The sequence below is a fragment of the Pagrus pagrus genome (assembly GCF_965226575.1).
Source record: "Pagrus pagrus genome assembly, chromosome: 8".
NCBI classification, from domain to species: Eukaryota; Metazoa; Chordata; class Actinopteri; order Spariformes; family Sparidae; genus Pagrus; species Pagrus pagrus.
Genome location: NC_140192.1, coordinates 19095209 through 19116001, shown reverse-complemented (window position 1 = coordinate 19116001; position 20793 = coordinate 19095209). Strand labels below are relative to the sequence as shown.

Below are 20793 nucleotides of genomic sequence, written 5' to 3'. Positions count from 1 at the left end.
TAAGCTTGACAAATTAAAGCAAATGTTGGCTCAAAAGAGACAGAAAAATGATGAACTGAATGAAGATGACCGTCTCAGAAGTGTATGCAAAACGGCCAAGAGAGCCAGACACTTCAACTTAATTTTGTCTTGACCTTCTCCATATTTTTGATAGTTCGACAGCCCCATTCCTGGGAACTCAATATCTCAGTACGCCTTGAGGGGATTTCTTCTAATTTGAAAGAATGAACAGATTCAAATTGGGTGGTTAGAGGTGCAGTATGTAAGAATTGGCCACCTGTCAAATCCATACTCAAAACAAGCAGGGGGCAGCACATCACCTGAGTAACAACTAACTGCTGCTTACTGTAGCTGCCCTCAGCTAGTTAGCTCAGTTAGCTGCGCAGCTTGCAGTTCAGACTGGGAGCTCGGGGACCAGGGGAGAGCAAGTGTTAACAGGCTGCGGCTAGCTGGTTAGCATGCTAACTTAAGTAGATATCTCTGCAACACAACACAGCAATCTGCAACTTGACTCGTGCGGGGAGGCATACAACCGAGAGGCGGTAATTCTAGTTTTCATAAGCAATATAGCACGATTAGCTGAGACGCCATATTTTTTGTCAACAGCATGCCACTGTTTCATTGAGGTGAATGTTTTGAATATAGAGTTATTCTTCTGTGAGCAGCTGAACACATACAGCACACATGACACAAATGGACACAGAAAAATGAGGCGGCAGATGATTCCCAACGACTTGCGGTGTAAATCAGGACACAGAGGAACGCAGAGATGATGTGTGAAATGAACAGATACAGATTATAGCATTGCTCTGCACTCCTGTAATTACAAATATTGGATAGAGGAAGCTCTCTATTCAGTGTTAACAATACGCACAAAACACATGGTAGTGTGATTTTGCCTGTCACACGTCGCCAAAATAGATTTTCACTCCAAGGCAGCGTTTAGTCAAAGCCAATGGATGAGAGTTCCAAACAAGCAGAGAACGGACTGAAACTACAAATGGGGTCTTTAATGGGTTATTTTAGTGTAGCTGCCTAACTACCGAACCAGTGTGAAAAACAAACGGACAAAGAAAACAAATGAGCTAAAAGGGTAAAAGATGAACTTATTGTCCTCCCTCTGCAGTTTGTGCTGTTGATGCACACCACGCTTCATATTTGCTCGTGCTTAAATATCTCAAAAGGGGAACAATCCATTGTTTTGATATAATTTAGGGCTCTAGTGTTACCAATTTCCAAATCACAGTTGTTATCCTCATGACATGCCGGCTGCTGTCATGAGTGGCAGTGCTAGAATTAACACGGCTCTTCTCCCAGCCCTCGGCATTTCATAGATTTGTTTTGGCCTTTGAAGGCTTCAAACTTCTCCACAAGGAGTTATTTTCCCCTTCTTGAAGAGATCTCAGAATCCCCCAGCCCACCGCTCGCCATCAATATTTAGAAGTCAGCTGCATCACTTTGGACACACATAAATCCACTCTTGCTCTTAAATCTTTCATTAAAAATGGGGTCATCTTTGAATCCGAGACACTATCTTGTAAAGGCCAAATCAGACACATTCTTAGGGTCGCTGTATTATTTATAGCTGTTAGCGGTTTAATGTATCGTGTCAGAGGGATTTGGACAAATGGATTGTGAGGAACGAGCGCAGGGACAGATGCACGCGAAGGACGCAATGAGATTCAAATTGGCAGCCGACGTGTCAAGGATCCACATCCAGCTGACACTGAGAGGAAGAAGCAGATGTTGGGCTGGAACTGGCTCCAAGTGAGATGATGAAAGCGCTAATGTGGTGTTTGAAGTGTGAACTCACATCGGAAGTAGTGAGCGAAAGAATACTTTGCAGGAAATTCATGGAGATTCGAAAGTCGTGAAGTCAAAGACTACAGGTGTGTCGGTTGTTTCGGCTGTTTGCAGTTATCTCGGCCTCAGCACTACAGAGACCAGGCCTTTAGACATTGTCATCTTTTTTCTTTTTTTTTTTGTTATTTACTTGAAACATAACAGGCCACTTGCTGAATGCTTTTATACAAAGTGCCTCCCAGGATCATGTGTACATACATTTTTAACCGGTGCCGTGGGAATAGCTCTTAATCCTCACAGCGTTAGGGCGACGCTCTGCCCACAGATTTGCACAGTCCAATTCTTTCCTTTCAAGAGACGCATTAAAAGCTTCTATTTTTGTTTGTGAAGGAATGTTGCTGTGTAAAAGAAGCGTTCGGGGCTCTGCTATTGATTAATCATGCATATTCAATTTTTTTCTTTCTTCTCTCTCCCAAGCAAATGTAACAAAAGGAAAAGACGAAATAAAGAGAGAACAAGACGGATGAATCAGAACCAGGCTGAGCAATCCGACTCCCTCAACTGACCTACCAGGCATTATCAAAGCAGGTTCTTGTTTTTTATCAGCAGCTACAAAAAGACAGAACCCCGCACAAGATTTACAAACTAATTCTTTTAAATCAAGAATACACAATCCCTGTAATGAACTTGCATCTGCAGAGTCTTTAAACTTATGTTGAAATGCTACAGACAGACAACAGTGGATCGGACTTTCAGGCCTCTCATCCCATAATGCAATTTCGTCCAATCAGATAGAGAAAGTGGAAGGCAGGGGGAAGCAAAATAACGCAGAAAACAAAGCCGGCAGGCATTGTCCTGCTTCCAAGACTCATGCAGAGACAGAGAGGCCCTCCAGACTCGAGTCTCCGGCTCTGGAGGGTATCTGTGTTATTGTGCGACACGAGCCGCTGTGCCAGATGGCTGGTCGGTGACGTGAACCCCACCCATACTTGTCAAAATGCCACCACATTGGCTGGTGCAGGGCATGCTAAATCCCTCTCGTGGGAGACGCCAGTTTGCAACCATTCAGCTCCAATTACAAATCTTCAGTAGCACCCGAGGATTTGAGGCCATCCAAATATGGTGATTACTCCGCAGTTCCTGGAGGGGTGAAGCTGAGAGATGAGCTCTTCATTGGTATGCGCTGTTTACTTACTGTCTGTGTGTCCATCTGTTGATATGGAGAACAGACGCGGCTCGATTTTTCTGTGCAGGCCACACTGGAAGCTTGGCTCGCATATCAATTATCTGACATTATCCTGCAGTTTCATGGAATTTTAAATAGTCAGACAATAGTCAAAGCAGCAGAGGAAGGTATGAATAAAGCTGACAACGTGCTTTTGTTGGGACAAGTTGAAGAAAATACTTTGCAACATTTACTGCAGGGAAGATGCGTTTAATTGTTGTGTGAAAAAAAGGCCTTTTGTGTGCACCATGGATTGTAATAGCTTGTTTTGTCGTACGCAGCAGACAGACTTTACTCATTAACAGTGCTAATACGCCAATACTCATTTAGTAGCTGTTGGTTCAACAGAGAGCAGCTGGAATGCTCTGTAAAGAAAACATCTATCATATTTGCACTCTTCATATATGATTTAAGCCATATAAAAGATAATTAACAAGTTTGAAAACAATCTGAGATGAGATGAGATGAGGGAGGACGGTGGTGGATGTTGAATGTTGTAAGTCAAAGGGAAGGTCCATAGACGTATTGATAGTGAGAGGGTGTTGTTTTAAAAAATAAAGACGAAGAAGAAGCATATGGTTAAGCCCCCCCTCGCTTCATCTGAATTAATTTCTGGACAAGTCTGAATCATTGAACGGGCTGGTTTCTTTCATCAGCCAAAATATCAATTTTTGACACTGCGCACCATTTTACTCCTTCCCCCTTTTGAAGATGTCACTGTCACAGCACCAAAGTGGCGCTCGGTTAAATCACATGAGTCATGAGTCATTTTAATGAGAGCAGAAGGATATTTTAAGTCTGACACATTAAATCCGGTGCTGGATCTACTTGTGTTAGACCAGAGGAGCCTCACATGACGACGATGACCAAGGAGCGGCTTTCATTCACCGCTAAGCAAACTGAAGTGTGGGCTTTGATGTGAACACTGAGGCAATGTGTGAGGAGGGATGATAAATGCAGAGGTGGGTCAAAAATGGTCCTTGGATTTTTATTTATTTATTTTTCTATCTATTTGCAGCATGGGAGATTCCAGGTTCCTGAAATATGGTGTTGGTTTCCTCCTTTTCAAACGATTTATTCACCTTTATAAAACTACAATTTTGTATCATTACCCAAGTTTTCAATAAGTAGGTCAAAAACTTTATTTGATCATAGGGATCTTTCCTCCTTATCACTTGCGACAGGTATACTGTATTTATATTATATTTATGGCACATATCTCAACTAAGCATCAGCAGGCTACATTATTTGATACAGCATTGTATCTGCTATTGATATGTTACCTGCAGGTAAACAGTGCAGTGCGATAAGAGAACGTGTTTTACTCATCACGATAACAACACTGAAGCACAGAGCTGCTGCTCATGATAATGCCACACTTTTTTAAGAGCCGCATGGGGTGAAAACTGTATTTGAACATCAGCGCTTTGTTCATGGAGAGACAAAATACCAGAGGAGACTATGCAAAGTATTACAGGAAACCATCTGGAAAATCTCATGCCAGTTGTGGTAATGAAAAAAGAGCATATAGTGGTTGACAACGAGGAGGGACAGAAAAGAAAATTCCTCTAATGGAATCTACAGTAGCTCAGGCGCCTGGAGGTGCTGCTCCATCTCGACTCTATGATTATAATCAAATCGTGCTACTTTATAACTAGCTAACATTAAATTGTCAGTCCGCTCAACCACTCTGCCCTCAAAGTTTTCAAAAACCCAAGAGGAGAATCTCAGAAGTGAATGTAGAAGTCACTGCTGGAGGATCCAGGCTGAGTGTATGAGTCAGACCCAGCTGCACGACCTGCTTGTCGTGGGTGTGTTTGATTTGTGTCGCCTCGCGTGTCTGCCTGGTGGTGCTTTAAATCATAGATTCATTAAGGTCCTTCTTTAACTACGCAGAGGTACAATAATGCTAACCCTACCACACCTCATCATAACATGACCCCTAATTGTATTACATTGTTGTACATATTGCTGCTGTTCACTCTGCTAGTGAATGTTTCTCTACTCCGTAACAGATACCACTCGAAATGTAGCGAATTATAGCATTTGTAAGAAACAGTACTGAAGTCTCTAGTCGAGTGTTGGCCTTTCTACCGCTGCCTCTGATGGCTTCTGTGACGTGTGCATTCGTGTGGGTGTTTTGCAGCTTTCTTCATTGACAGACAGTGTAATGATGCCCTGTGTATGAGCCCCGCTGGGTCTCAGAGCTGCCATACACCAGTCTCCTCACCCTGCCAGAGACTGTCCATCAGCTGCCCCTCTGCCTGGCCTCTCTTCTCACCTGTCTATCCATATTCTCTGTGTATGTGTGTCTCTCTCTACACATGGCCGTGTACATCTGTATGATGGTCCCTCTGTTGTGTCATTTTCTTGGCAGGTCTGGCGAAGCCCATGGGGCTAGTTGAGGGACCCGGAGGCCTGGGCCAAGGGGGAGCTGCTGCCACTCTGGGAGAGGACAGTCATGACGCCGAGGGGAAATACGAGGAGTACGGCTACAACGCTCAACTCAGTGACCGCATCTCCTTGGACAGGAGCATCCCTGACTACAGGCCTAAAAAGTACATCCACCTCCTGCTTTTTCTAGCTCTCTGTCATGTACATTCTCCCTCCATCTACAGCCCTCTTTTCCCCCTGGCATGGCTATATAACTTTAAAAATGACTTGGAAATTGAAGGTTTACCAAATTAATCCCTGCTGCAGTTGATGGGTTCTATTTTTGTGAAGGCACACTATGTACGGCAGGACGTTTTGCCAGGAAACCGGCATTTTCATCAAGCACATAGTGTTTTATCCTCTTTTTTTCTCTTTCTTTTTTTATGTTTATTGGTATTTTGGTGACAGTCCAGAGTATTTACTGTGCCAAAATAGTAGAGTTGCAGTACAAGGTGAGCCAGAGATGATAAGAAGCGCAGTTAAAGCGTGGTGTCGAGGATTACTGGAATTTACAAAATCTTCCTGCAAGCTCAGACCAAGTTAAAAGTGCTCATGATATTTTCATGCTTTTGCTTAATGACGTCTTGACAAAGTCTGGAAAGCTTCTTTTCCACAGTTCACCAACTCTACTTGGATTAAATTCCCTGTAAGAAACATGAGAAAATGTATTAAGTACACGCTGCAGCAGTGTGAACAGTATGCAGTGAGTGAGGATGCACTAAGTGAGACCCTTTTGAGTTTTGTTGTGTTGTCCAGATGTCAGGGTTGCTGGATGGATCTCTCAAGACCAATACAACATTGTACCCAAATTGGCTTTCTTTTCAAAATATAATTTAAAGTGCTGTGTATTTTTCTCATGTCTTCAGCTGTATTCAAGACTTACTATGCAAAAACACTGTGCCCAGTGCCCGCTGCCAGAGTGCTGATGAGATGAATGGAAGATCAAAAACTTCCTCTCATTGGTTTCTGTATTAAACATAGAAATGCAAATGCCACCCTTGTAAATTTAATGTCCTCCAGCGGGGGACATTCCTGTACACATGGTGGTTTATGACATCAATTTTGCACCGGCTGCCCAAGGCGTCTCAGTGCCACATGGCATGTTATGAACCCGCACTATGACGAAACGACATGAGACACAGTGCAGTGCATTCATAAAGTATGAATACGGGTTTTTGTCCTAAGAACAGAATTCAAACACTAATCTCACATGTTGGGCATCCGTTTCATAATGTTCTCCCTAATGTTGTCGGGATCAGAGTTTCAGTGGCTGAGGACTGTGGAGAAAGTGTTTGTTTGTGACCCCTTTGGTGTTTTACAGAGCAGCCTTTCTGCTTTCATGTCCCAGATGAAATGTGTATTTATATGAGATATGCAAAGTTGTCAACTTTCTCTCCACTTTTCAGACATTGCTGCAGCAACGTGCCTCCTCATTAGGGGGAGACTCTCAAGCAGCAGCTACGACCTGCACAGAGTGGGTCACTTGACCGACAGGGATAGCGGACTAGCACTACCACCAAGCGAGCTAATATGTTAGCTTATTTGCTGGTTAAAAGTTCTTAAAATATTAGAAGATAAAATATGGATAGTGATTATTTCTCCTGTCAGACTTCCTGAGCATATCTGTGCATTGATTAAATTTGAACACACAATGATGAGGCACTGCTGCGTCATTAATACCAGATGGAGATGAAAGAAGGCGATCAAAACCACAACGTGCACTGAATGACATCGCAACGACCAGGTGGACTCTAATAGGAGAGGTTGCGTCACAATATCACAATCAGTGCGTGTACAGGATGGATGTAACACCAGAGAGCTTCTCTCTCTGGAGAGAATGTTTGATTGATTGGCAGATTGTTCACTAGTTAGGCAGGGCATCTTGGGGCCTCGACCATGGGGAGTCTTAGAAAGGAAAATTACTTTAGACGCTTCTAATCCCAACATGAAAGGACATGGACTAGATGATGGGGATATTTGAAGAGCTGTGTTATAATGTAGCAAGAAAAAGAATCTTGAATTGCTTTATTTTTTTGGAAAGGGACCCAGTGGATACCCAGCAAGCAGCCTTAATGGCCCTTTTAAAATACATTTTATATGAAGAAAGTGAACCACAGCTGTGATATAGTGAGTGCTGCAGCAGATGGATTGGGGAGGGGGGGTATTCAAGGCTGCCAGTGGCGTTTATATCACACAGTGTCAAAGAACAATGGGGACAGGCAGAGACACTGAGAGGAAATCTGACGGCCAAGTGAGGTTTCTGAGGGCTTTAGCGGGGATAACAATTCATTTCATCCACGCTGCTTTGTTCGGAGCTCTTTTTCACGCCCGGAAAAATTAGACAAGAGCGGAATGGGGAGGAGGAGGCTGGGTAAAAAAGGAGCATGCTAATTAATAAAGTCAGCTGAGAGCGCCTCTGGAATGGAAGGTTTTAGGAAATTCCTTAAGCAACTAGTTCAACAAAAAAATGGGACGATAGGCCAAAGAGAAGCGAGTACTGGGGTTTGTGTCCTCCAGTTTTGGACGGCGTGACTTTCTCATGAGCGCTTGTGTTTGGATTTAGAGCCAGTTTCATGGCTTTTGATGGATTCCGCTTTCTTTCTTACTACAGAGTGCAAGGCTCTTCTTTCACTCTGTGTTAAACAGCCTGCTTTTTCCCTCTGCTTGATCTCTGTCTCTTTGTCCAGGCAATAATCCATCATGTGTCATTTTTTGACATACACGATACTTTTGTTCCCATATAAATAAGCACATACTCTCCGAGCGCAAACAAAGCCTGTCGTGTCAAACAAGATGAAGCTTCAGTCCATGACAGCTACTCAATAGGTACACGCCATGATAAAGACTTAATACATTTGTTGTGAAGCGCAATGGAAATCAATGCAGTGCAAAATGCAAGCATAGTTTTCTTTGCTTTTTCTGTTTACGCCACCAAAGAGAAACATCGAAGTCCTGCAAGTGAAAGAATTGTTCCCATAAAGAAAATGGATGTGCCTGCAGTTAACACATTGCTGTGACTGCCTGTATTGTTGTGGTACTAGTGAGGATTCCACCATGTTGCACCACCATTTTTCTACGGTAGACCAGAAGGGACAATATAAGTGAATATAATGTATGCACAACATAGTAACTATGAGGGCAGGTTACAATCTAATAATGCTCATAATCTGTTAGTTGTTGAGCTCTTTGTGACAACAGAGGACATAAACCTACATTAAGGGTTCAGTAAAGAGCTGCAGGACTCGCCTTCAGTCTCCACATAGTATGCAAGACGGTCACATATTTCCGATTTCTAATTCTGATTCCCTAATTACGTCCTGCGGGCAAAAGGTGACTGCAGCACTGCAGAAGCGAGGTTAAATGCAGGAACCAGGCACCTCCTGTCTAATGGGCTTTTAATTGAACAGGAGTCATTGAGCCGAGGACTTTGATGACTACAGGGAAGCAAAGTCCATCGCCATGACTGAACGATCTGCACATTCTCAAATCTCTCTCCTTTTAAACTCGGCTGTCTGCAGCAAAACCAATTCATAATAATTACAGCCGCAATTGTCCCTCGGACAAAAACCTGTAATCCCCTCTCAGCGCCCGCTAGCCTGTATTTCTCTCTTGTGCCCTTCATTTCTGCAAGTGACATTCTTAACTGAGATACCAGGGGACTTAAGTAGACTCTATATTATAGGGAGTGTGAGGCCTGCCATTCGCTGTCCTTGGGAGGCTTACGGTATGATAACAACTCATTGGGCTGTGGAGAGAAAAACAATACAGGGAGGCAAATTGATAAGATTATTGATGCCCACAACAGAAGCGATAAGGCCTTCAGTGTAACTTGTGTTATTCATAAATAGAAAAACGTATTCAAGGCATGAAACCTGTTTTTCACCCTCCATTTCTCCTTCTCCAAGAGGATTCTTATTCAATTACACCAAATCGCACCTCGATCTGTATTGTCACTTTGCCGAAGATTTGATTTATATTTTGTCAAAATGGTTGTCAAACCCAAAACTATATTGAAGCGCGGCAGATGCTCTGCTTTCCCAAGGACCCTTCGTCTCGCGTTTGTCTGCCCGTGGGAGGGTGATAACCATAAAGGGAGGCTGAAGAAACAGGCTTACCTCATCTCCTCAGCGTCTGATACTGCAGAATGGGATCATAAGGTCTCTGCGGTGCAGGAGCTCCTGCTGCAAATTGTTGCTCTTTCCAGTGCTAGAGTTTATCTCCTGGGTGGGGGTGCGGAGAAATGACAAGGCAAACGATTATCTTTGTGAGGGGAGTGCTCGCGGATTGGAAAGTTGCTTTTGGTGTTGCCTGCACTGCATGGGTTACGGAAGGTTAATGTGAAATTTCACAGCAAATAAGAGCGACCAGCGGGGAAAAAGTCAGAGGGAAGCAACTGGGGCTGCAGGCTGGAGGAGAAGGGGGAGGTGTGATAGGAATGCATCTTAATCTGGCGCTCTGTTTCTGTCAGAGCTTGTTCCGGGTCAAATTATGAGCGCTGTCCAATGAGCTCAGGCCCATTACAAACAGATGAGTCGATCGCTCATCCTGTTACAGCTTTACTAGGCTTCCCCGCTACTGCAGACAGGTACAAATTTAAGGCTGAGCAATGCCCTAAATTGGATCCAGTAACTAGGGCAATGGAACTACAATATCACTTTACGACCTCGACACTGAAATGCAGCCTCACACCACATCTCAACTAGAAGCGATGAGGCTGCCTTGCCCCCTCTGACATTTTCAAGATATTACTGTGGTAATAATCATTAAACGCAGCCCCTCCACTGCTCATATAACGGAGCAGGAGTGAAATATACATTACTTTGTTTTGCACAGTTGCCATGTGGCTGAGTCTCTGCAAAGGAGCGCCGCGGTGCAAAAAGTCCCCTCTCAAACTCACTGCCAGATTTGTCATTGTATTTATAGACCTGGCGAGGCTGATTGAGAGAGGCAATAGAGAACGCTGTGAGAGGGAACAAAGGAGTTGCTGAGGGAGAGCATAAATGCACGGGGAAGGACTGAAATGATACAGTGGAGGGGTTATCAATCAAAACACTTGTGCATTTACTCTTACGAGTACGGTGCCAGCGCAGGGCTTAAAGTATAGATAGACGTGAGCAGCGTGCTCCATCATAAACACTGTCTGTGGTTTGGTTTTTCTTTTATTACCTCTGCCATCAAATGCATGTGGGCTGCGGTAATGGAAGTGATTGATAACAGCGCATGAAATTAAGCTTTCCCAGTCCAGAACATCAAGCACTGGCTTTCTTGGCCACTGAGACTAAATACAGGCTGCAGACTGTCATTCCCTATAAATAAATCAATGCTAATATTAAGATAAGGTGTCTTGTAAGAAATGAAAGTGATGACGATTTTTTAGTGCCTCATGTACTATATTCTAACCACCTTAAAATCCAATATCCGATATCTGAGGCTGAACTCTGCATTGTTGCCGTAGTGTGGTACACAGCAGATATTCAGTGCATCAGCAAGTTGTAGCAAGTGAAACTAATTTGGCCACAATCAATATTTTGTAGTATTACTGGATCACTTGTATGTGAAAAGGGTAGCTTGCAGTGATTAACCTACAACCTACTCCCAAAGCTCTACAGAGTTTTATGGCTTTTTTGAGCTTATTGTGTTGTTGGTCTTGTCCTGCAACATGTTAAGGTAGTTTTCCCTGCTCTCATGCCGCCTTCGGCTGCATTATCCATTTTCATCGAAAAAGGTCAAAAGGTCAAAAATCACTGTACTGCAGTACAGACCAGTCCAACAAAAACATCAGAATAACACAGGTAGCAACTTGTTGGTGAAAATAGTGTAGTATTTAGCTGTTAAATAGCTAGATATTTTCCTCAGGAGTTGGTGGAGACCAAAACAGAGCTAAAAGAGGGTGAAAATTGGAATTAAATTTACCAGGTGGCGATAATCATGACTCAGAATAAATGCTAATGTTGATGCGTGTCTGCTAGATTTGTAAATAATCAACTATTTACCAACAAGAAAACTAGCTAGAAACTAAAAATTAGTCGTAAACAAACATTGTTTGGTAAATACCACGCTCTCTTTCTGAGTGTTTGTACAATGCACTCGGCTAAGGATAGTTGTGTGGAAGCAGAAACATCATTTTGATATTTGAAAAATAGTCAGTGGACTTTGCCTCTTAATACTGCCCAAAGCTAACGTGAGTCGGTCTGATATCAAATTATTGTGAGACGTGACTTACCAGCAGTTTGTTATCATTACCATAAGTAGCTGACTCTGTAAACACAACACTACCTTGATTATTATTGAAAAGGTCACAAATAACTCTTCTCTGACCGATGTTAAGACAACAGGCCATATATGAAGTCAGCCTTCCTCTGTAGATTTTCATTATCTTAACAGGCGAGACAAACTTTGTGTAATCTCATAAACGACTCTTTCAAACTCAACAAGGAAGCTAGTAACCAAAATGATTAGTGTCCTTCATTGTCTTCCACTTTTCCAGTTACTTTTCAGTTATGTTTGAAGTAAATCCAGTGAAAGAGCACATCTTATTTGCATTTAAAGTTCAGGCAATCAGCAGTAAAGTAGAGTGCTATAGCACGCATTAGTTGAATACGTTTAAATGCGGATACAATTAGTTACAAAAGCAGGGGTGAGGAAATATTTACGATATACTGTATATCATTAATATTAGACTAGATATCGTCTGGTAATACTTGTCTTTTCCCAGTCATTCATTACTGATGATTATTTATCAACAATCTCATTCTGTTATTATTTTAAGTACCAGGTACCAATAGTCAAATCTACCTTTTTTTGCACAGTCCTAGAACTTATAAAGTGCTTCGGGGAGATTTAAAAATATCAAGATATATTGTATATTGTGAACTCGCTGAAAAGAATTGCAATATTTTTTCAAGGCCACATTGTCCAGCCCTAATTTAAAGTAACCAACTCAAACTGCAAAGCTTTAATTTACAATAGAAGTAGATGTGGCGAGTGTACCTTCCCCAGGCATGGGCTGAGTAAAGTCCAGAAGGGCTTTTAAAATCCTTGTTTCTCACATCTTTATTGTGATTATATGCAAATCATTTACTATATAACTTCACAAGTAAATAAGATACCATCTGTTGTGGCGTCCTACATAATTGCTAGTTCCTCTCTTGCCAATTCTCATTTTTGAAAGGTGAGAACCTGCTAATACACACACACACACACACACACACACACACACACACACACACACACACACACACACACACACACACACACACACACAAACCAGAGGCTGTGAAGTACGAGGAGGGCTCCACTGGGTGGAGAGAGGAGGATGTAACTCTAGCACCACGCTGGGATCCATCTGTTGTGTGGCTGTCCCTCTGAGGCCTGACCCCATGGATGCTGCTGACTCAAGCTGACATCCCAGTTCATCGGGGTATCAGGCCGCTGAGCACCAGTAGAGTTCAGATGGCTCGCAGCGAGGGTGGAAGAGCAGCAACCATGCGGTCTGTGGACAAAGGTGTTTCAGGTAGCGTTGCATCACCAGAATTTGACTTTGATAACAACACCACCAAGTTTTATATCTCAAAATATGACTACAGTGAGCACCAGCAGTGTCGTAACCACCTTTACATTCATGTTTTATTTTTGTGTGCAGAAATAACAAAGAATAACACCAGATTGTACCTTTCACTGCCCATATTTTCCAACTGGCAGTGATTGTATGCAGCACCACCATTTCATTTGGACAGTGAGGATCTGTTTGCTGTGTGTTATTAGTTGTGATTGTGGATGCTCTTCAAGATGAGGAGACAGTTCACTTTTAAAATAACATCCTTGCCAAGTTCAGATGTTCAACACTGCATTCACCCTCACCCGCTGCCTCTGAATCACATCTAATCATCTCTGACAGTATGTGAGACAGATCTATTCTGACAAATCAATATACTTCCTCATTAATACTACCAGCGTGAGTGGTATTTCACCTGGCGAATGCAATATGCCACTTCAACGTCTTTAACACTGCTCAGCCTTGATGTTTAGAAAAAGACTTCAAGAGCTTAAAAGGATTTAGTGAAGCTAAACGCAACGCATAGATTTGTTTACACTACAGTTGATCTGTGTCAATTTGATATTCTAATACGGAACAATATTGCGAGTGTTTCATTACTCTGCTCAAATCTCTTGTAAATAATTCAACCACAACAATTACAATAGCCACCTCATTATCCCTACATAATGAGTCAGCACTGCTGAATAAGAGATGTGAAAACATGGAGAAACAAAGGCAGAAGCGAGTGAAATGCGTTTGTCAGCCGTTGCGTTCGGAGCCTAATTGGAGCAGCGTGGAAAGATTCACAAGATGTTGCCAGTGTGCGCGTTCACAGTTGCCATAGGAATCGGCTAAGTGCCTCCGTCCAGTCATCACGGTTATTTCTGACTTCAAAGCCACGGGATGTCTGCAAGAAAGTACTGTATTCTTACTGGAAATGACAGGACAGTTGAGAGACTAGAGGTCATCAGCGAAGAAGAGTGACAGGATTGTTGAGGCTGAGTTTGTGAGGGAGTCGCTTGAGATGAACAAAATGAACGTATTTAAAAGTAAGTTAAAAGTTAAAGTTATTTTAGATTAATTTGCATGGTGTAACCGGCAACATGAGGTAGGTCTCGTATGACAAAGGTTACCATGGAGAACATGTGCTGTATGAAAATCAGGAAAAGAAGGCAGAGAGACCAAGATGGGTGCTGAGAGAGCTGAATGGGAGAAGGAGTATAATGAATACATTTGAAACCATACTTGAGTTGTGATTATATTCCGGCTCATGTTTGTGTGGAACAAAGAGAGAGCTGGTTAGTCATCCTTCTCTACATTCTCACAATATCTACGTTCAATGTTCAAGGACCCATTAACTAGATGATAGTATAAAATTATGTTGCATAAACTGGGCCTAAGATAACGTGTAGGGTGACCTATAGTGCCATGTATGAACAAGTCGGCAGCAGCTGTATGGTTAATGTTACGTGTGTTAGCCTCACCCTCCGCAGTTTCTCCAGTGGTGGAAGGTACATCAGAGTCTCTTGCTTGATAAGTTACAAATCAATCCATTGTGACTCACAAGAATGTCTGTAAACTTGGGATAATAGAGCCACAAACCTGGTGCACTAGTGTTTACGTAAACACTCTGAACGATGAGGGGGTAGCAGCCATACACATTCATTAGACACTTAAAACTTTCTCTTTGGTATCGTGTTTTATGAGTGCAAATGCTTGAACCAGTAAGCAACTCCATCTCCTTAAAGTTGATTTTATAAACCAACTCATTTGCTTGGCCTAGTACATTTTGGAGGGCACATTTTTTTTACGTAGATGATGATCACTGGCAATTTGTATTTGTGTTGGTTTTTCTATGCCAAAATATTTTTATAGTTTACAGAAGTTTTAGGACAAACAAAACATATGACTTTTGACTTCCTGTGTCCTGTTTGTTATTACCATAGGTTAAAACTTAAGGTTAGAGAGTGTTCTGGTTAAATATTAAAAGAGTCAGCTGCTGCCATTGACTTTTCTTATATTTAACAATGACCACAATACTTGTATAATGTAACAACACAACAGAATGTTAATCATGTTTCATTTACTTTTGGAAAACAAATCAGATAGATTGACAGTGATAATATTTGCAGAATAAACATTTTGTGTTGCAGTGAACAGTTTGTAGATAAGTGATTTATTTTTTAGAAGACTAGAGTAAACATTGTCAGGAATAAAAACACAATAAGACATCATGAACACATTCTGCTTCCATTAATGCCAAGAATAGTGGGTGCAACAAAATGTTACTTGGTCATGAACCTGTCAAGACGAGAAAAAATAAATAAATAAAAAGAAAATACATACTCCTGACCCTGGAGGAGTGCACTCTTGGCTCAGCATATGGTTTCATTATGGCAGCTATACTGCAGCTGTTGTCACATTACAGTATAGAACTTGCAGGTCTGGGAGCTGCAGCTTCGCCATCAAATGGATGTGGGCCTTCAAATGATGTCCTCGAAGAGTGCTACTTCTTGCTTTGTTGGTTTGGTGCACTGAGGAAAAAGTTATCCACGACTCATCCCTTTGTTTTTCGGAGAGAAATGTGAGGCTGCATGCACCATGGGAATAAAGTGTGACACTGAATGCTTCAAGTTTTAAGCAGAGAAAGTATCCAAAACTCCAGTCAGTATGAGGAAAACTCTGGTCGAACATTCCAGGTGAACATTTGGACTTTTCAAACAGGTGTAACCAATCACATTAATTAGTGTCCGCATCCCATTTACTGCAGGTGTGCCACTTTTAGGGCCCTGCTGCTGCACACGCTCAGTGGGATAGCTTAATAGAAGATTGTGAATGTTGCTCTGTGATTTTGCAAGGTGGTATCAGAGGACTGTGAGGGAGTTCCTGGGGACAATAAAGGGTTTTCTAGAGGGTTTCTGAGAACTTTTAGGAAGGTGTCTCAGCCGGATTGTGAATATCTTAATTTTACTTGTCTTGCATTGTCTATTCTAAATTTTGTGTTATGATTACACAGTGCATAGTTAGATTGAATTTAAATAATTAATTCTTCTTTTTATTGTCGACAATGTCCCATTTCCTTGTGCAGAAATCCCAGTTTCTTTCTTTTGTTCTGCTACATGTGTTGTTGGAGTCCCAGTTGGGCTGTAAGACGATGTTCTTGCTGTTTTTGGGAATTGTATTACTCTGCTAGCTTCATACTGTAGCATAAGGTCTGAAAAAGGGGGTGAAGGTGATTTTTTTACCTTACAGAGCCAGGCTAGCTGTTTCCCCTTGTTTTCATTCTTAATGCTAGCGTCATATTAGCTTGATCTGGCATTATACTTAACATGTACATATGAGAGTTGTAGCAATCCTCTCACCTAGCGCTCAGCAAGAAAGGGAAAAATCATATACATATACACACTAGTCTGTCATGTCAGCTAATTGCTAACAGAGAAAGCTAAACGCTAAAAGCCTTTCCCCCATTTTCAGTCTTTATGTTACAGTAAGCTAACCTGCAGGTAGCCTCATATTAGCTGGATGTAGCTTTATATTTAACATGTAGATAAGAGAGTGGTATCAATCCTCTCACCTACTGTAGCACTCAGCAAGAAAGCAATAAAGCCAGTACACATAGGCTACATACATGCTAGTCTACCATGTCAGCTAACTGCTCATATAGAGAAAGCTACATGTGTTTTTCCTATCACACGATACAAATGACGGTCGTGTTTGTCTTTGCACTTGCTAATAGTCTTGAATTTATCTCGACAGGTGTAAGCTGTTGACGTACCCGGAGGACCTTCCTCAGATCTCTGTGGTCTTCATCTTCGTGAACGAGGCACTATCTGTGATCCTGCGCTCCGTCCACAGTGTGGTCAACCACACACCAGCACACATGCTCAAGGAGATCATCCTGGTGGACGACAACAGTGACAGTGGTAAGACCTTGGCCTCTCACTGTATGTTTACTGCTGGAGGTTTTGTGGAAGTTTTGATCCAGTATCTTTGTGATCATTTCCTTTGTGGATCCTGTTTAATTGTTCCTCATCTTAAAGTGTCTCCTCTCAGACTTTAAATCATGAAACCTGTTGAACCTGCACTTTATCATTGTCTAGCGCTGTAGGTTTGCTTATTCAGTGGAGACAGTCCCCCGATTTATCATGTTTTGTGTTTCCCGGTGGAATGTGAGCTGAGGCGTCATACACGAGTTTGAGTTTGTGTGATGTTTTTGGACTCCTGCCAGAGTAGTCAGTCTTTTTATGTTACGCTTTCTGTGCATATGGTAGGTGTGTATGTGTGTGTGTGGGTGTGTGTGACACAGTTTTCTGAGTTGTCTTTGTGTGTTTCGATTTTGTAACGAACGGTGGGGGGAACCCCTGAGGGTGGACTTGTGAACACCAGGTTTTAAAATAGCTTTTAAAAAAAGAGCAAAGACAAGGGAAGGGATTTGTCTCGTCCTTTTCTAAACTGCTGTGTACTACTGTTTCCATGGCGATGCGGGCAAATACTTTGCTTGCCTCCGCGCCATGACGCCCGGAGCAGCTGACGATGCTCGACTCCACATCCCAAAAAGCTTTCCCGTTCGGAGAAAGAGGGACAATGAACTAGATTCCAGACGACACTTGGCCCTCCTTCACTTGGCACAGAGGAACGGGCCTGCCTCCCTCAGGCTGGCAGAGGAAAAGGGCGCATGAATAACATACTGAAAGAAGGCCGAGCAGGAGTCGCCACTGGCACATCTCCGCTCCCCACTGAGGCTCGGACTGCCTACCACCGAACAGGAAGCCGTTAAAAGCCCGTGACCAGACAAGAATGGCAGCCGACCCCTCCTCATTATGTCATTGTGTTAGCCTGCCCCACTCATTCTGACTCTCACAAGGGTTTTTCTGAAACACATTTGTGAGAGACAACTTTATTTCCACTTCAAAGACTGCAATATTTCTGACAGCAGTAAAGTGAATGATATTTTATTTCTCCTCGTTCCCATAAAATGTAATTATTATTGCAAGAGTGTAAAACACTGTGAAACAACACTTAGGCTGTGTTGGTAACAAACACTCTCATAGAAATCTTTAATTAAATAATTTTGGTCCTTGTTGTAATTTATCAACAGAAAACTCTTTACTTCTGCTGTTACCCTGGCACATAAATACTGCCGATTTTCTCAAGAACTTAAAAAACCCCTCGCCTCTACCACTTAGCCGTACCCCTCCATTTTGCATGGTCACGACTAGGGGCCAGGTGTCCCTTGTTGGGATAGAGAGCTAGGGGGACTTCAAACCGAGGGTTATGAGATCTCTCTACCGTTTCAATGTATTGGGGCTCTTTTCTTTGCAACAAGCATGAAACAATTGCAACCATTTTGCTGATGTCTGGGTAGCTAACTAGCTGGCAGGCTAACGTTACATTGTTAAAGCTGGTTTTTGCATGACAGTCCTGCATTTTAATGTATTTCAATGTTGCATGACCTCCCTTTGATGGCATATAACACCCAAACTTAAGTCCAGCAGCAAAGTTGCTGCAATTGGTATCGCTCCTCTAATGTCAGTGCAGACTGTCAGGGTGATGATGTATGGGGGTCTTGAAGGGTTGCCCCATTTCATAGGGGGAAATTTCATTCATTACCCCCTGTATCTCTGTTCTGAGGGGCAAGAGAGCACTCAAAAATGAGGGGTAGGGGTAAAACTTGGAAATGAGATTGGTGCTTTGGGTTGCGACTCAAAGATACGCTGGAGTGTCTTGGCACTTGATTTAACAACAGCTCCCTCCTTAATTGTAACAGTTCTAATAGTTGCTGGAAACGGTTTGAGCTGCAAGTACACTTTTCCTGCCAGGGAAAAATCACTTTTAGAGTCTAGAGCAGTCGACAAGAGCTTTCATTGATGGACCTGGCCTAGTTTCACACAATCTGTACTTTTACATCACTGAGGAGAGGTTACTTTATTCCTTTCAGAACCCGTTCATGGATTATAGATGAAAACAAAGAGGCTCTGACTTTTATCATAGAAAGTGCAGACTTTATGTAATACATGTAATACAAATGCAGATGCTTACAGCAGTATATTAATCAAATGTTTTCAATGCAGTCAAACAGAATTTATTGATTAAAGTCAGACATTTCAATCCCTTCCCCATTTTCCTTATTGCTATTCTACTCACAACACCCTTGGATTTTAAAAGAGATGGGTGGTAGTAGGGACCCAGATAGCAAAGCTGAGGTACAGAGGCATGATCACCTCCCTGCAGTCTTTCTACTGCGTGGACAGCCCAGTTAAACAGCCCTTTAAACAAGAGTTCTCAAAAAGTAACTTGAGACAGGCCACTGAGGGTGCTAGTGAGAATGTAGTGCGAAAGGTCTTTTGGAAAAAGACAGTTGATGGCTAACTTTAATGGGAGGGCCGGTCTGGACTCTTGCACTTGAGTACCAAGGCAACATTTCTTGTACACAACCTGGGGATAGGAGTGGAGCAGTTGAGATCAATACCAATCAAGAGGGGTAACTAGAGGCAGATGGCTTCAAGAGCAAAAAATCTGCCACCCTGGATTCAAGTAGCCAAACTCTAAGGAGTGGTTATCATGAGGAGAGGGCGTAAAACACTCAAGCAGAGCAATAAAAAACTACAATCTGCTTAGATAGGCTGGAAAACTGAACCCATACTTTGGGGTTTGTGTGTGAGCTGTGGAGGATCTGTCAACTTGCCCAAAGCTTGGAAGGGTCTGAGCTTGGATTGGAAAGGCCAAAGGAGATACCGTCAATCCACGAGATAATCAAAGCGGCTAACAAACGGTTAACAAATTGTCTGTCATGAGGACTTCTCAGAAGGCTGAATTCTTTCTAAATAATTATTCGATGAAATCAGATAATCCTATTCCTCCAATTTAAATCTTGTTTTCAGTTGCCTCTAAATGTTGTTTCCTTGGTGCTGTGCCCCTTTTTTGCTGAGCTCTCCTTTTGTTTATGGCAGGTCAGGTATTGGAGAAATGCAGGTCCAGTAATCAATGACCAGCTCCGGTTCTTCTTTCTCCTTTTCTGGTCTTTCTGCTTTTCTTCTTCTTCTCCCTTCGGCGCTCTCTTGTCAGCGCTGCCCTTGTTCTGGTTTTGTTGCTTAACTGGGCTATTATTGTATCTTTTCAGGACGCTCATCAGGCCTCCTGTATTTTGGCTTCGATTCTTTCCTCTTTGAGCACACAGCTTTATATCAATACTCTCATATTTACAAAGGATTAAATGACAATGTGTTATGTGAGCAGCATGTTACCATCTTTAAATTCATTGTTTTGGTTTAGTCTCACCGCTCTCACCAGTGTCATTTCCAGCTGGAGCATGTCCTAAAAACCCACTGTCCTTTACTTGCCCAGCACCAAGCAGCAGACTGGAAAAGTTAGTGAAGCATTTAGCAGAAAATAGACAGACACTCCCTCAGGAGATTTAGGAAAACAGAGCTAAAAAGGACTGCATGTTGAACGACAATTCGCCTGAAACATGACTCTAGATGAATACTAATGTTTCTCCACATCTGGATCCTGACCCTGTGCTGACATGTTAACAGTACTAACTTGATGTGGTGATTGTGAAGTTGCAATATGAGACAATCACAACTGAACAATCAACAAAGAAAGCAAGAAAATGAAATTTAATTCAGTGTTTCTATCTTTTATGTGGTCTTATTAACTAACTGCCTCAACAAATGACATGACTGTCTTATATCCTAAGATTTGAGTTACAAAATTAGCATCCCATTCTCAACTTATTGGACCTGGGGGATTCGCCCAATTTGCCACAAAAAATGATCAGCACTAATAGAATAAA

The 20793-nt window shown here is 42.3% G+C and overlaps 1 protein-coding gene across 1 annotated transcript in view; it reads left to right on the top strand.

Annotated features, from left to right (window-relative positions):
- Nucleotides 1-20793, top strand: part of galnt9 (polypeptide N-acetylgalactosaminyltransferase 9) — a 93268-nt gene that overhangs the window by 9154 nt on the left and 63321 nt on the right. The window contains exons 2-3 of the mRNA XM_084358852.1: nucleotides 5406-5586; nucleotides 16755-16921. Coding sequence (XP_084214978.1) covers nucleotides 5406-5586; nucleotides 16755-16921 — 348 coding nt within the window. The remainder of the gene's footprint in view (nucleotides 1-5405; nucleotides 5587-16754; nucleotides 16922-20793) is intronic.